General features: G+C 53.7%; 5 protein-coding genes across 5 annotated transcripts; 4 read left to right on the forward strand and 1 right to left on the reverse strand.

Moving 5' to 3' along the window:
- Positions 1-1887: 1887 nt before the first annotated feature.
- N7459_007887 (aromatic alcohol reductase) lies at positions 1888-3201 on the forward strand (the record flags this gene model as incomplete). The annotated part of the gene is made up of 4 exons (XM_056947055.1): positions 1888-1974; positions 2051-2335; positions 2422-2748; positions 2824-3201. 4 exons carry the CDS (start codon positions 1888-1890, stop codon positions 3199-3201), a joined length of 1077 nt encoding a protein of 358 aa, XP_056796565.1.
- A 578-nt stretch (positions 3202-3779) lies between these two features.
- Positions 3780-5672, forward strand: N7459_007888 (Amino acid/polyamine transporter I; the record flags this gene model as incomplete). The annotated part of the gene is made up of 5 exons (XM_056947056.1): positions 3780-3978; positions 4034-4091; positions 4147-4153; positions 4203-4363; positions 4418-5672. The coding sequence occupies 5 exons, from the start codon at positions 3780-3782 to the stop codon at positions 5670-5672; spliced, it is 1680 nt and encodes a 559-aa protein (XP_056796566.1).
- Positions 5673-6477: 805 nt separating this feature from the next.
- On the forward strand, positions 6478-10391 carry N7459_007889 (RNA dependent RNA polymerase; the record flags this gene model as incomplete). The annotated part of the gene is made up of 2 exons (XM_056947057.1): positions 6478-7859; positions 7919-10391. The coding sequence occupies 2 exons, from the start codon at positions 6478-6480 to the stop codon at positions 10389-10391; spliced, it is 3855 nt and encodes a 1284-aa protein (XP_056796567.1).
- A 902-nt stretch (positions 10392-11293) lies between these two features.
- N7459_007890 (putative clock controled protein (Ccg-8)) lies at positions 11294-12859 on the forward strand (the record flags this gene model as incomplete). Its single annotated transcript, XM_056947058.1, has 2 exons — positions 11294-11516; positions 11643-12859. 2 exons carry the CDS (start codon positions 11294-11296, stop codon positions 12857-12859), a joined length of 1440 nt encoding a protein of 479 aa, XP_056796568.1.
- Positions 12860-13355: 496 nt separating this feature from the next.
- N7459_007891 (type III PLP-dependent enzyme) lies at positions 13356-14832 on the reverse strand (the record flags this gene model as incomplete). Its single annotated transcript, XM_056947059.1, has 4 exons — positions 13356-13447; positions 13512-14075; positions 14134-14529; positions 14592-14832. 4 exons carry the CDS (start codon positions 14830-14832, stop codon positions 13356-13358), a joined length of 1293 nt encoding a protein of 430 aa, XP_056796569.1.
- Between the last annotated feature and the right edge of the window lie 1132 nt (positions 14833-15964).

Genomic DNA, 15964 nt, shown 5'->3' on the forward strand with positions numbered 1-15964 from the left:
GCCGACGGTTTGAAAGGATAGCAGGAGGGTAAATCGGACATAATTGCCTGAGAGAAATCAAAAGGCAAATGACAACAAAGCAGACACTGATTCGTTACTCGCATATTGGTTTTCAGCTCGAGCCATGAGTAGTATCGTACAGATCCGATGATGGTTAGATGAGTCCTGGCGATGCGTGCTCCCAATTAGGCGGTGATCGAGCCACAGAGACTTGCGCTCTCAATCTTAGACCGGTTCCCTTCACTTTTCAACCTCCTAGCTTCATGTTATCACGATGAATCCTACCAAGTGCTTCGTTCTCCAAGAATGACCCACTCCACCATGCTGCAAGTTGCCCTGCGGGGACGGCGGCGACCTCGATGCAATTCTTCGCAGCACTGAGCTCCGCGGTCCTGCATTCTCCACAATGATTCAAGGGAGACCAGCTGCGATCTTCACACCGGCTTACTTGATCGAGAGGATTCCCAGCGTCGGCCGCTAAGGACATACGACCCAACCCCACCCACCCCTCAATTGACTGGGGAGGGAATCAATCAGGATCCCTCACGCCCGAGAAAATCCGGGTGAATGATGGGGTATCGTCCAGTGCGGCGTCAACCGACTGGCTTCCGCGAAGCTCGACGGCGACGTCGACCTTGAAGTCTCAGTTTGTCCCAGGCACCGATCTCCCGCGCCCCAGAGCGGTTGTGGCTGGGTTTCCCTGCTGCCCGTAATCATGGCGCATCTGATTTGCTCTGGACTCTTATCGACTTTGGCCCTGTGCCAATTGCCATGATCTTCCACTGCACGTTACCGTTCATCTACGCCCCCTTCCCCGTTCGACTCGAATCCCATGGCAGCCGCATGCCCACATTCTCGTGATTGGTGCTCGTGTCCTCGACCGTGGACGGGGCGACATTCTCCGTTTTTTGAGACCGTCAGCTGCCAATGAGCGACCGGACTTCCGTGACTAATCTCACGGCTTCTGCATTTCGTCACTTTCCAGCCCAGCACCCACCAGTGGCTGCTGCATTCGAGGTCATCGCGCAGGTCTGAGAGTCGCTGATGTGGGGTGGGGAAGACGATGATAATGGGAATGCTGCGTCCATCAGAGGTCTGCATGGGATAAAGGGACCCTGCCCGATCCGACCACTCGTTCCAGTAGGACCGAGGTGATCCCGGAGGCACAGGGACTTCTGTTTCCACCTGAACTGTATGTAGTCTGACACCCGGCCCAGACTGAAAAAGGTTATCCGGCCGTTTTGATCGAGTCTAGAGACACAGGCGAGCGTGACCTGAAGCAGGCTAGAGGTATCATCCTCTTCCCCCATCATCATCATTATTTCAACCGGGAAGCCGTATGGACATGACGTAAGGGCGTTTCCGACCCAGTCAACTAGTTAGGGTTCTGTTCCCGAGCCACCGGCCCGTGAGGCGAGAATGGAGGCCAGAGACCGTGGTCGACATCCACAGGGCTGGACCAAATACCACCGGAGAAGCAGCAGCACTCATGCGATTCTGACCATAACAGTAGATCCCGGATCATGGGAGGTGGGTAGACCAGGAAGAATGACGTCCGACCATTAGACCCGTAGGACAAGGGCAAAATCTCCCCTCGTTTTGGGGAGCGAACATCCACTTGCCGACCCACCATCGTCCACTCCGGATGGGAGAGAAGTGGGTAGCAAGCATCCTTGGGTGGACTCGCTGGGAATTTATAACGTCGCCAGCTCCTGAATCCTGTTCCTCCCTCCCCTCGATCTTCGTTCCCACCTCCCGCCTTCCACCTCCCACTCTCCCCTCTTTCATCAACCAACCCCCCCCCCCCCCCCCCCCCCCCAATTCACTAGATCGCCTTCCCACTACGCACACAACCTGCCGATTCATTGATTGACACTGCCCGCCAACATGTCGAAGACTAGCGTTCTGTTGGTTGGAGCAGCGGGTGAAACCGGAGGATCCATCGCCAATGGCCTGGTCGCAGACGGTTCCTTTGTATGCCTTTCACCTCCCGAGCTCCCCCAATTCATCAACCCAATGCTAACCATGTTCCCTTTTGGTGTTCGTGTAGGAGGTTTTCGCCCTGGTTCGCCCTATCTCTGTCCACAAGCCCGCCATCCAGAAGCTGTTGGACCGAGGTGTGCAGATCCGGAAATGCGACCTGAAGGCTCCGGAGGAGCAACTCATTGAGGCGCTGGCCGATATCGATGTCGTCATCAGCTGTGTCGGTCCTGCTGAGCAGCAGGACCAAATTCCGCTGGCCAAGGCGGCGAAGAGAACGGGCGTCAAGCGCTTCATTCCGTGTGGTTTCATCACCGTGGCACCTCCTGGTGGTGTGATGTGGTTGCGTGATGAGGTGAGTAGACAATGCGGCTGGTGGTGGTCCCATTACTGTCATCCCACTCCCTTCGGCCTAGAGCTAACCATAGTCGGACTGCGCAGAAAGAGATTGTCTACAACCAGATTCGCCAGCTGTGGCTCCCCTACACGATCGTCGATGTCGGTTGGTGGTACCAGCTGTCCTACCCTCGTCTCAGCTCCGGACGTGTCGACTATGCCATGACATCGGGCAACGACGAGATCATCGGCGATGGGAACATTCCTACTGCGCTCACCGACTTGAGGGATATCGGTCGCTACATGGCGATGATCATCAACGACCCGCGCACCCTGAACAAGAAGATTCTCGCATACAATCTCGTCTCGACTCAGAACCAGATCTACAGCCTCATGGAGGAGATCAGCGAGGAGAAGATTGACCGCAACTACGTAAGGCGCACATGATCTTCCCGAAGTGGACTCGAGTCATTTCCGGCTAACCATTTCTGTTCCTTCGGAGCACAGGTCCCCGAGGAGACGATCTGCAGCAGAGTGCTTGCGGCCCGACAAGCCAGTGAAACCTACCCCTTCGACCCGATCAAGTTCATTCCCCGATACCTCGCCGAATACCAATATTCTTGGGGCATCCGAGGTGATAACAACCCCGAGTACGCCAAGTACCTTGGTTACCACCTCACCTCCGAACTCTACCCGGAATTCAAGCCCACCGATTTCCGCGAGTACCTCGAGTCGGTCATTCGCGGCACTGCCAAGGGCGTTTACCAGGATCGTGTTATCTCGCGGAAGCACCAACGGCACTTCCCGCGTACTGAATCCAGTGACTCCCTGTACACCCGCATCTTCCCTCGGACTGAGTCGAGCGACTCTCTCATGTCGAGATGATTTGACGATCTTCACGTATTTTTCACCAATCCAGGGAAGCGACTGCTCCCGGCGACGCCCGCTGATCCCAACCTGTTTCGCATGCGGTCAATCTCCATCAATTTTTTGAGAAACTCCTTTCACGATATCTCCTCTCTCCCCCATTGAATGGGGCGCTGCTAGTTCATTTTGGGCGTCTGACAACGCTCGGCGTTTGCGATCATACGGCTTCGAGACCGGGTAACATAGACGATGGCCACTCGAGCTACCGTCCTGGATGGGATGGGCCTGCTGTGCCGATGATAGAGTTGCTGGCATTCAACCTGACATATTTCTTGCTTTTTCTCATCTTTTATCTTTTTTTTTGTCTCATGCCCCTTGAGTTTGATCGCTATCTACGGATGCGACCGTCGTTGCATATAGAAGAAATATATCCCATCTTTGGTGATCTCACACTTGCTCCTTCCCACATACGCGCACCTGCTTCGCGTGTCTTCGCTACACCGCATGACTCACGATGAATCCAATCCACTTTAGAGCCCCTTCGTTCTATCCTCTATGAGCTGATCGCGCTGACTTTCGTTTCGAGGTCGCCCCGGATGGAGATTCCCCAACATCATCGGCGGAGAGTACGGTCCTCTACTAGCAGCCAAGTGCAACCCGCAAGCTTCCTTTCGAATATCTCCGCCGCCACTGCTGTGGAACACCACGTTGTGGATGAAGGAAACAACGAGCACTTTGCAACAGGATTTGCTGATATCTATGCGGCATTGTCGCCCCGTCAGGTCGCCATTATCGGTTCGTTCTCACGGTTTCTGGCTTGAGCGAGACCATTGCTAATTGATCCTGTCAGCAATCGGGTCAGCGATTGGAACAGGCTTGATGATCACGACGGGGCTGAGTTTACCCATGTATGCCAACAGAAGCGTCTGTACTCTCGCATCAATCGAGTTAACCGGAAGACAGGGGTGGCGTTCGTGAGCCCGCAACACCTACTCGGATTGGTCATTAACCTCATGCAGCCGGCAGCCCTCATGATCTCCTACACCGTTGTCGGCTTCGCGGTATACCTAGTTCTTCTTGCACTGGGGGAAGTTGCCGCATGGCTTCCTAAACCTTCTACCGTGGCAGACCAGGCGCGTCGATTTTGCGATCCCGCGCTTGGGTTCAGTCTGGGCTGGATGTAAGTGCTTGCCATGGGAACATCCTGCACAAACAAATTGCTAACGATCAACAGATACTGGTTGAAGTACGCTATCATCACACCATACCAGCTGACTGCGGCAGCTTTAGTGGTAGAGTATTGGCCGGAAGCCGATAAAGTCAATATTGGAGTGTGGATTACGCTCTTCCTGCTGGTCATCACGGCTTTAAACTATGCTCATCATGCGCTTCCTAGTCAGGTGGAGTTCTATGTATCATCTTTCAAACTCTTTGTCATGTTCGTCCTCATGATACTGTCACTGGTGATAGCGCTTGGAGGAGCGCCCGATCGTGATCCCAAAGGCTTCCGATATTGGAGGGACCCGGGCGCCTTTAACGATGAACACGGTAGGAGGGCCAAGGCCGGATTTATCTCAACTTGCGGGACAATGTCGTCGGCCACCTTTGCGTATATTGGGAGTGAACGATCTGGCATCCTCGCTCAGACTCCAAATGTGCGACAGGCCATCTCTCGTGCTGTCAAGTATAACTTCTATCGGATTCTGGTCTTCCATCTCCTTGGGGTGACCCTGCTTGGCATGATTCTTCCTCGAACGTCACCATTGCTTGCATTTTCCAGCGGAGCTTCCAAAGCAAGTGCTGCATCTCCCTTTGTAGCAGCTCTTTATTTCGCAGGATGGCCCGTTATCGCCCATGCATTGAATGGGTGTATATTGTTATTCGTGCTCTCGATTGCCAACTACGACCTATACCTGGCTACCAAGGCAATGTGCGACCTTGCCCTGAAGCACCGGGCTCCAGCCTTTCTGTTGCGCGTCGACCGCCGAGGCGTTCCTATCTTTGCTCTGGGGATATGCTCATCCCTGGCAATGCTGGCCTATGTAAACGCTCGCACAAACTCGACCATTGTGTTTGGATACTTCATGAACACAGTCACCATGCTCGGTCTTTTGACCTGGATTTCGATTCTCGCGACCCACGTTTCATTCGTGCAGGCCCGCAGAGCCCAGGGTATTCCGGACGATTGCCTCGTGTTTCGATCTCGCTTTGGTCTTGCTGGGACTTGCCTAGCCTTGGTCATGTGTCTATTCATTTCAGCAACTATGGTCTTCAATTGTTTCACATTCGATTCACGCGGCCATTCCAAATTTGATTATTGGCATCTGGTGGCCTCGTACGTTGGAGTGCCGCTTTTTGTCTTTCTGCTTGTGGGCCACAAGCTGATCATTGGGGACAAGCGTGTTCGTCCGAAGGACGTGGACTTTTGGTCCGACCGGCGCGAGGATATTCCAAGACAATTGGAAATGGAAGAGATCAGGGCAGATTAAATTGGAGTTCTGAATAGCATCAACCTGTGCGAAGGACAATCAAGGGATTCCCTGAATGACTCTGTTCAAGCAATTAGCTTCTGCAGTACCCGGCTTTCTCTATGTACTTTTGCTCAGTTATCTCCGGAAGCAGTGTTCCTGGCAAAGCCGATGGTGATTTATGGCCACACCAGCCTTGCTCGAATTTGTAGAACATGAATCAAGCTAAATATGCAAACTTGGTCGATAGTGAAATGTCCATCTGGGTCGAGGACATCGCGATGCAGTTCCCCGATATGCTAATGCACGCCAGCTCAGCTTGATCTTGATGCTACCGAGAACTGCGCACCAGACACTGAGATTTCGGTTACTATGGTGGGCATGGAATTATGCATTGGAGTGTAGCTGTTGTTGGTGGTGTGTGCATTCTTTGACGGGTGACAAGGCGATGCTGATGGTTCGGCGCAAGTGGGGGGCTAAAGATCCTACGCGGCGCTGCTTTCACTGAGCGTTTCTCTGACCTTTCATGCACGCAGCCCGCAGAGGAAGTCGAGGCGTCACGCTGCGTGTTTGCTTTTTCCTCTGGCGTCGAGCGCTTGATCGCTTCCTATCAGCGATTGCGCACCTACCAATGCTCTGCCAACGGTCCTGCGCCATGATTGCGACTTGATGGTTTGTTTACCCCACAACGGACTGTTGTTCGACTCCCCCACGGATTGGACTGATCGTGGATCCAAGTTTCTCATCTGAATTCCACGGCCCGTCAAGTCGTGCCTGAATGGGCCCTCGGAACCCTTGGATCTCACCACCCCGATTGGTATGAGACATGATTCCGCTCACCCCACAACACCCCCGCGACAATCTCGGCGGGCTTGTCAACAGCCTGAACACTCAATTCGGGCTGGACATTCCATATCCCGCCAACAACTCGCCCTCGGCTCTTCAGAACAAAACCTCGACGCGCTGGCGCACCTACAAGGCGCTGCGCAAGCTGTACTATGATCGCAAGGCCAATCTCCATCGGATTTTGACCAACTTCGAGGAATGGATCTCCGGACGGACCATGCCGGCTGTCAGCGCGAGAGGGCCGGGCCGCAGAATCCGCCAGCGGAGCGAGGAGCCGGACCTGCTGAGCGATGATGAGAAAGAGGTGCGCTTGAAGTATCTGGTGCGTCTGATGGAGGACGAGATGTACATGGTGAGCGGCGGTTCTGTTGCCTCCAAACGAGTCTCCGAGAACGCCACTGAAAAAGCAACGTCCCTGTCCCTCGAAAAGAGACGGAGGCTCTCTGATGACGACGAAGAGGAATTTCACACAGCGCCCAATTCGCCCACCAAATCCAACGTCGCAGCCCCGTCTCTTCCGCTTGACATCGCCAATCTGGATCTGTCCCTCCAGCCGCATCGTGACTCGGACTCAAGCGCAACGTCTGACATTGCACAGAATTGGTCATCGGAGCCGATGAAGAAGCCATCTACCTTTCTTGAGAGATTGACAGCATCCCAGTCTGGCCCGCGTAGTGATCGCACAAGGCGTTATGACCCACCGCCGCCTGCCATGGATGCCATGAACACCAGCTTTTCAACGACGGTGTCCTCTGTCTTCACATCCCATAATACCCACCTAGGCGATTCTTTCAACACGGAAATGACTGATGTGACGGAGCCCTTTCAGACCCAGTCGACCTATGCCGATTCTATTGTTGACCACTGGCTAGAAGAGGAATCGAAGATGGATGTATCATTCAATAAGCTGTTGACGAATGAAATCTTGTCGAGCGAATCGAGTCAACCTATCCAGGAGAAACTCATTGCAGAGCTATTGCGGCATGGGCCATTTTCAAAAACACAACCGTTCGGCCAGAGCATTCCGCTGCGCTTTCGATATGAGCTCGAGCGCATCGGCCGAGCGTGGGGGATTCCAATCGACATGATGCTTTGCGGTGACCGAGCGCCCTTTCTGACCCATGAGCAATTTTGGACGTGGATTGCCAACCACAGCATGAGAAATGGAGAAGCTCTTCCCGACAAAAGCTCTCGTAAGGCTTGGGATGCTGCTATAGGCAGCTTCAAGACAGACAAGCAATCGGAAGTGATCGTCATGACAGGCGACTTCGACTGGTGCTCCGAATCCGAGCCGGGGATTCTGAAATTGAGACTGAACCCCCTCAAGACGGAGAAGACCTGCCGCTTTCACCGGCGATTTGGGTCGGATAGATTCCTGACTCTCACCGTGCCCGCCCCATCGCGCCCTCCTCCCCTTTCAGATTTGACTCTCACCCATCTGTTCTCCGCGAGTCGATTGCTTCGTGGCTGGCACGACATGACCACCAGTGCCTGGGGCGAACCTGGCGGGCCTTCTATGTCGAAGAAGTCAAGACCAAGCGAAAGACCAAGGGGGAATCCCGATTTCGAGTCGAGCTCTTCGCGGTTGATGGGGTGGACTTCTTGCGCCAGTCGCCTCGAGTCTCGCTCACAGTCCTCTCTTCTCCACAGCAGGCCAGTGATGCACACACGCCCATGACAGTGGAGAACTTGCTAGAATGGCACATGCCCCAGGCAGAGAATGCAGACCAGAGTAATTGCAAGCTCTTCCAGCGTATTTCCCTGGGCTTGTCCAAGACCTGGAAATCGGTGGTCGTGCGACCAACTCAAATCTTGCGGTTGCGTGACGATCCCTCGCGGCCGCGGGTCATGAACGACGGGTGTGCGCTGATGTCAAGATCCCTGGCGAACCAGATTTGTGACCAGCTTGGAATCTCCGGGGCGACACCTAGTGCCTTTCAAGGCCGGATTGCTGGGGCCAAGGGTCTTTGGATGGTGGACCGGTATCAGTCAGCGATCACCAACTCTCGCGAAGGCGATGACATTTGGATCCAGATCTCGGATTCACAACTCAAAATCCATCCGCATCCGCAGGATTGGCGTGAACCTTGTGACCGGGAAAAGTTGACCTTTGAAGTTGTAAATTGGGCTAAACCGTTACATCCGGTGGATCTGAATATTCAACTGCTGGCTATCTTGGAGCATGGCGGCCGTGTCAAGGAGTATATTGCCGATCTGATGCGATCTGGCATCAAGGCGCTGTACCTGGACTTTGAAAGTGTTCTCCAGTCGGATAGTAATGTCCGCTGTCGAGCTTTACTGCAGAAGCTCCGACCCTTTGGCGAGGGTGCAAGCAAAGCCCGGTGTCTGGATGAGTGGGTGGCCAACGATGCCGAGTTCATTATTCGTCTGTCTGAAGCTGGTTTTGCGCCACGGAGTTTCCATCCGCTGCGTAAGCGACTACGATTGTATCTGAAATACCTGCTTGATCGGCACGTGGAAGAGCTGCACATCCAGGTGCCGCTATCAACGTACGCGTACTGTATCGCAGATCCATATGGAGTTCTAGAGCCGCATCAAGTGCATTTGGGGTTTTCAAGCACTTGGCGAGATCCGGATGGCCAGTTTGAGGACAATTGCTTGGACAATATTGATGTCCTGGTCGGTCGTCTGCCCGCCCATGTACCCTCGGATATCCAGCGCCGCACGGCAGTGTACAAACACGAGCTCCGGCACTTCAAGGATGTGATCGTCTTCTCGACGAAGGGGGACATGCCATTGGCGCACATGTTGTCCGGCGGCGACTATGATGGCGACACGCCGTGGGTCTGTTGGGATCAGAATATTGTACAGGAATTTAGGAACTCCGATCTCCCAGATGAGGAATTTCCTGCCGAGCATTTTGGCTTGACGAAGCATTCCGTTCCGATGGCACAGGTGAAGTCTACAGAGGATTTCTTGCAGAGCACCTTCAAGTTCAATCTCACCATGTCGAATCTTGGACGGTGTACCAGGGAGCATGAGAAGATTGCGTATGACCAGTCGATCGATTGCGCACAGGCAATGGAACTTGCCTGTCTCCTGAGCCACCTGGTCGATGGGCGCAAAGGTGGCGTCCATCTATCAGAGCCGGCATGGCAGCAATACCGCACCAAGATCAGTCCAGTTCCTCGTAATCAGCCGGCCTATCGGGATCCACATCGCAAACGAAAGAAGACCAACATCGTGGACTACCTTAAATTCTGGGTTGCTGACCATGAGAAGGACCTTATCATGAGGCAGTTCGAGATGTCTTTCCCGGACAACGAAGGCTTTGGCAGTCTAGACGATGACCTCACTCGTCCGTGGCATGAGGCCGAAAAGGCCGCAGAGCTTGATCAACAGCAAGGCGGAGACCTACATACTGTCCTGAAGACCATCAAGTTGGAAGTCGATAAGATGTACAAACAATGGACCCGATCGTTCTCCAACGAAATGTTGGACTATGCGTTCAAGGCACGCCAGGCCGTGGAAATGGCCGGCAGTCTCCAGCCTCCCAGCTTGGGCTCCCATCCGCTGGTGCATACCTGGCGACACAGCCGCGTGGAGTGGTGCGCTCTAGTAGCGTCCTACATGTACAAGCGACAATCACGCCCGAACAACAACTTTCTGTTCCACGCCTTCGGTGAGACGTTATGTCGACTCAAGGCAAGCGCTGCGCCGTCTCGCGTCGTGACCAACGACATCATAAATTGCTACCGCGTGAACCAGAAGATCGTTGCGCATCTCGCAGCCAGCGAACCACCCGGGGCGAATGCGGATGAGGAGGAGACCGAGGCCGACGAGTACGAAGGCGGGGAGACGATTGAGGCACTCGCGCTGGGTCACGATGCAACGGACTACGACGATCTCGACGACGGACTATCCGTTGAATAGGTGGGCGAACGAGGTACGAAGAGAACTGGCAGGAGACCTGTGAATATCTCGCGAATCTGTAAAAATAAGATACCCTTTCTAGCGACTCCTCACATTCGAAGCCCTCTGAGACGTCCACAAGCCAATGGACACAGATCGGCAGTGCTCGATGGACCTTTCGGCTATGGCGATCAGGCTAAACGGCACTTGTCAAACAGACTCGCAACTAGACCCCATACGGTCGCTGCTGGGCCCACACTTCACATGTCTGTACATCGGATGATGTATGTACTGGTGTATGTAGTACGTGTGCGTATCCTAACCAACGAATGCCAGAGAGGGGGCGGTCATCGCACGAACCCCAACCACGGTAGTGCTGAGGACTCGTAATGCTGACGGCGATCGTGGAATACTCGGCTCTCATGAGCCAAGGCCCAGGTGGGTTTGTTATTGGGGCCCGTTCTTGACTCGTTTCGGCGAGATCAGATCTCTTCCTGGCGAGTTTCAGCATTTGGGGGCATGTGATGCATACGGGACACTGTCTTCCGGCTTGTCGACGGTTGCCAGGTGTTCCGGAGAGTCTCCGATGCATATTTCAGATGCATATTGGCGCCCCCGGACGTGGGTTCGAATGTTCGGGGAGTTGGATCGAGTCCAGGGTTGGAGTCGAGGGGTTCGTAGTGACAATACGCACAAGCATAACTAGAAATGCAATAGGAATGTGTATATACACATACAACTCGAGAGTCAAGAGAAAGCGAGCATCCTTTCGGCGCCGGAATTGGGGCGACATGTGAAGAAGAATCCATCCATTCATCCATGGTTCATCCATCCATCCATGGATGGATGGGCGCGTGTTACATAAGCGCCCTCGACCCGGCGAGCTTCACGTGAAAAGCGCATCTCACCTTCCTCATTTATCCATGGATGCGCCGGATCGCAGTGTGGGCGCCGTCGCTGCCTCGACAGTTTCGACTTCTTCATACCCATCTCCTGCTCCATCGGCCACGCCCGCCCCCCGTCAGAATGCTCTTGCCGCCGTGATGGACGAGCCCTATCCCGCTGACGAGCGTACCCGTCGAGCCACGAGTGTGCTTTCCATGGATGATCTCGAGGCCGCGCAGGCACTGGAAGGTCTTCGTTCTGGTAGGTCTCGTCCTCGCCCTGGCCTCAACTCTGGCCATATACATTGCTCTCACTGGATGCTCGTTTCCTGTTGAGGATGGGAGGTGCGGGGAAAACTTGCAGCTCGGCTAATTGTTTGTTCCGCAGACTACGGACAGTCGCCTCGAGCTTCGCGGCAGACAATTCCGGCCGTGTCGCGGGGCTCTCCGCAGACTGAGCCTCTTCTCTCGTTGCTGACCTCCTCTCACCCACTGATCTCCTCCGCCATCAACGGCTCTGTCTCGGCATACACCACCTCCAAATCATACTCGGCACGCTTCAAATCTGGTGCCGAGTTTATTGAGCGCAATATCGGATCGCCTGTCGCAAATACCGTCGGCACAGTCGGCCGGAAAACCGGAGTCGAGAGTGGTCTGCGCTGGGCCTTGCAGCGCCGTGAATCTTCGCAGGACTCGAAGCATACCAACAAACGGCGCAAGGTGAACGGGGACGCCATGCCGTCGATGGTAGACGCAGAGAAAGGACTTGACGAGGTTGCAGATCAGTCGCAGACACGGAGTCCCTCAAACCTCTCCGTGACGGAGACATTGCCGCCATACGATGATATGATATCACCCCGCTATGAGGAGAAGCCGGGGCGACAGACCCCGCCTACGTGGCAGAGCCGTCTGGTCATTTCGACCTCAGGACTTGGTGTCGCAATGAGTGAGGAGTCACTGCGCAGTCTACAGTATTGCTTGACCTGGCTCCGCTGGGCGAATGGACGGCTTGGTAGAGCTATCGTGGCCCTCCAGAATGCCCTGACCGAATGGGAAAATCACAAGACGCAACGGTCCCAGAACCGAGACGTCGAGGGCGGACGGCCCCATAGTCCAGATAATGCATCGCTCTTGACGCAGCGCATTCAAGCCGTCAAGGAGGATGTCCTTTCCACGTTGAAGCAGGTTGTGGATGTCGTCTCCAAATATGCCGGAGGCGCATTGCCAGAGAATGCGCGTCACCTGGTCCGACGCCACCTGACATCACTTCCACACCGATTCCAAATGGCCAGTACATCCCAGCCACCGCCTGATGCGCCCGCGGCATCGTCAGATGCGACTGTCGGTGCGCATCGGATCTTGGTGCTGGCAAATGAAGGCCTGGACATTTTGGGCCAAGTGAGTGGTGTGGTGAACGACACTCTGGTAAGTGCCGAACACTGGTGTGAACGGCTTGGCCGAAAACGCCCCAACCCCAGCTCTGCGCCGGATGCAGAGAAACAAAATCTACCTTCTGCGCCGTACGGCATGGACGTCAAGCGTCCCCTTTCGTCTGAGACGGTTCCTCGGGAGGACGTCCAGATGACGGGAACGGAGAAGGTATAAACAATTGGACTTTGGTTAAGGCATGTTCATCTGTGCTGGCTGGGATGTGCCCCGTCTCATTACATCTCTGCTGCAATCTTCTTGTCTTCTCTCCGTTTCTTGAGGCCCCATGGTCCTGTCACGTTTCTTATGATTGATATCCACTTGCCTTCGTCTTGTCCACTCGTTACTAGCCATTTGATCGTGGTGAATGCTGTTCAACCTAACAGTTATCTTTCAATTGAGTTTGATCCCTTCTTATTCCCATTTCCCCAGACCGTTGAATTGGATGGCGTTCGAGTTTGGTTTTCGGTCCAGTTAGATGATTCTTGGTGATAGATGCTGTGAATTCAAATCGGGAAGATCCCATCCCTACTGGTCACCTGTGGGCTTCCCTTCTACAATTCCAAGCTTCGAATTCAAGGAGTGGAGTGTAGTTCTCGAAAATTGCGAAAAACGTCATTTTTTTGTCTGTCGACCACCTCATGCCAGGCTAAGGGACATGCCATGGGCCCAACTAATACTCTGATAATAACTCACTGTTCACATATAGGACATCGTGCGAGCTACTAAAACCGTTGAACTGGGTCGCCGTGGTAGTTGTATAAGCTGCCCGACGTCAACAGCAGATCCAGAAAAGGCCGGTGAAAAGGAATCCATATCGAATACCTACCACCCATGTTCTCATACTTCAACCAATCTCCTATCTTGACTTCATGCTTGAACGTCGCTTCCCGAACCACGCAGTCGACGCTATCGCAGGTTGGGCCCCATATTGAGTATCGGGATGTCCTTGTAGCGTGCGTTGTCGAGTTATCGTTTTCAAGGGACCAATTTGTATTCTTGAAAGCCACCAATTGCGGGACCATGATCTCCTTTTCCATGATGACGTTCATGAAGTTTCCATATATACCATCGTTCTGGTATAGCATGTCTGGAACTCCCGTCGAAGCCGCACTGCCAATTTGTCGTCGGCGGGCGATGACTCGACACACAAGCGTGAAAGCATTGCGAGCAAAGAATCTTCCTGGCTCCGCGACTACAGTCACATCAGCGGGAAACTCCGCCTGGATCGCGTCGCGAATCCACGCCGCGGTATCTTCGAAAGTGCTATCCTGGAACCCGCCTCCAATATCCAGAATGCTGGGCTTGAATCCTACTTGCACCGCCTGGAAGAATACAATCCGCGCGTGTCGAATGGCCCTGCAGAAGGAAGTTGGGTTTCTCGCGCCAGTCCCTACTCATCAGTCCTTCAGTGTCTCGAGCAATCTGGGGGAAGAAAGCCACAATCTTACCAACGTGGAAGCTAACGCCCGTGACGGTGAGCCCCAACTCCCAAGCCCGCGATAGCAAGGGCCCTGTCGCATCGAGATGGGCGCCAAACTTCTCGCCCAGGCGGATGATCGCACTGTCATCGTTGGCGTAGATCCGCAAGAGCAGCTGGGCGTCCGGCATATATCTCTTGATAGTATCCAGCTCGTCGAGATTATCAAACGTCGTCCGCAGCACGCCCACGCGGCGAGCGAACACCAGCGACGCAGCCGCCTTGCACGGATTCGCGAAGAGGATGCGAGCCGGATCGACCCCGATGCTGAGCACGGCGCGGATCTCCTCGACAGAGGCGCAGTCGAAGCCCGTGCCGAGGTCGGCGAGGAGTTTCAACAGCGTGCGGTCGGAATTGCATTTCACCGCTGATGGAGATGGGGTGAGTCTTCGTTCAGATGACAGCACCGATCTGGTTGACGATACATACCATAGTATGGACGTATCCCCGGCAGATTCTGCGTCCAGCGTTGATGTTGCCGGGTCACTCTGCCCAGGTCTGCGACGAAGAATGACTCGTCGCCACCAACGAGAGCGCGTTTGGTCAGACGGGTGATATGGTTTTCAATGGCGAGGTCGACGAGTTCCTCCGGTGTTGGTCTTCGGCATTCTGTTCTCGAAATTGATTTCTCCCGAATCCCGATATCTGGCCGAATGGGTAGAAGATCCATAATGGCGGCAAAGAGACGACTGAGAGTCACTGGGGTCACTGGGGGGATTTGGAATCCGTGGAAATGCAGATGCATTACAACTAGGAACAAGCATCGGATCTCTTTCAGGATATAGCTCTGATACACCGTTGTGTGGATATACAGCCAGGAACATGGTTACCCTCCAGGTTCACTCTTTGGGCTGAGCCTCCGTATAAGGGTGCTGATCTTCGTCCACCCCCATTAACTGAGCAAGTTTGCTTTCTCAAATCCTGCTGAAAACAGCAGATTTCACAGACGGATCAAGTCACACAGAGCGAGTGTGGTGAGAGAAGGGATGTCTGAGAGCGAGAGGTGTCCGTGTCATTCAGGGAAGCTCTGATGCTATCTGGGCTCTTCTCAATGATTCAAGGAAAACATCGGATGACGGTCCGTTCCCTTCCCATAGTGTCTAATTAACTAGAACAGTCAGGGAATGGATCTTATATCAAGTATCCCCGGATTGCAAAGGACATTATGGCTTTCAGTTACGCGGAGTTGCTCATATGCAGTCCCATGCCCCGGAGTCAGTGGCAGAAGAGTGTACCTGTTGCACAGACTATTATTCTCACTCGGAGATTGACGAGATCCGTGCAGCGGAATACTACAGAGTCATGCTGATTACTGCTTGTTGAGCATAGCAATCCCAAAGTGCAGATCAAAAGCATCTATAGTCATATTGCAGGAAGATGACGTTTAGCTTCCCACCCTATCCGTGTTCAAATGGGAGATCACTATCCTCATTAAATCTATAATGAGATTCAGTATATCTTTTTAGGATTATAGATGATGAGCCAATATTATCATGTCTTAAAATACACACTTGGCAGTCGTTAGTTGATCGAGACCGCAATAGCGACCGGAACTAAAAAGAGTCACTCGTACCTGCCTAATTTCCTCTTGTCTACAGGTCTACCAAGTCAGCATTTTAATTCACGCATGATACTGTACTGATGCTGCCAATCCCCATTATGGACAAGTTTTCTTCCATAAAGCCCCGGAGATGGTGAACCTCGTTTCGATCCCAGCCATTGTACGCAGCAATTACCCCTACTAGTGAGAAGCTGAGACAGTTGTGCAATGTGAACTGGGCAGCTAATGTGCCGGAGGATCT

The sequence above is a fragment of the Penicillium hispanicum genome (genome assembly GCF_028827665.1).
Source record: "Penicillium hispanicum strain IBT 35686 chromosome Unknown utg000007l_segment0_segment0, whole genome shotgun sequence".
NCBI classification, from domain to species: domain Eukaryota; kingdom Fungi; phylum Ascomycota; class Eurotiomycetes; order Eurotiales; family Aspergillaceae; genus Penicillium; species Penicillium hispanicum.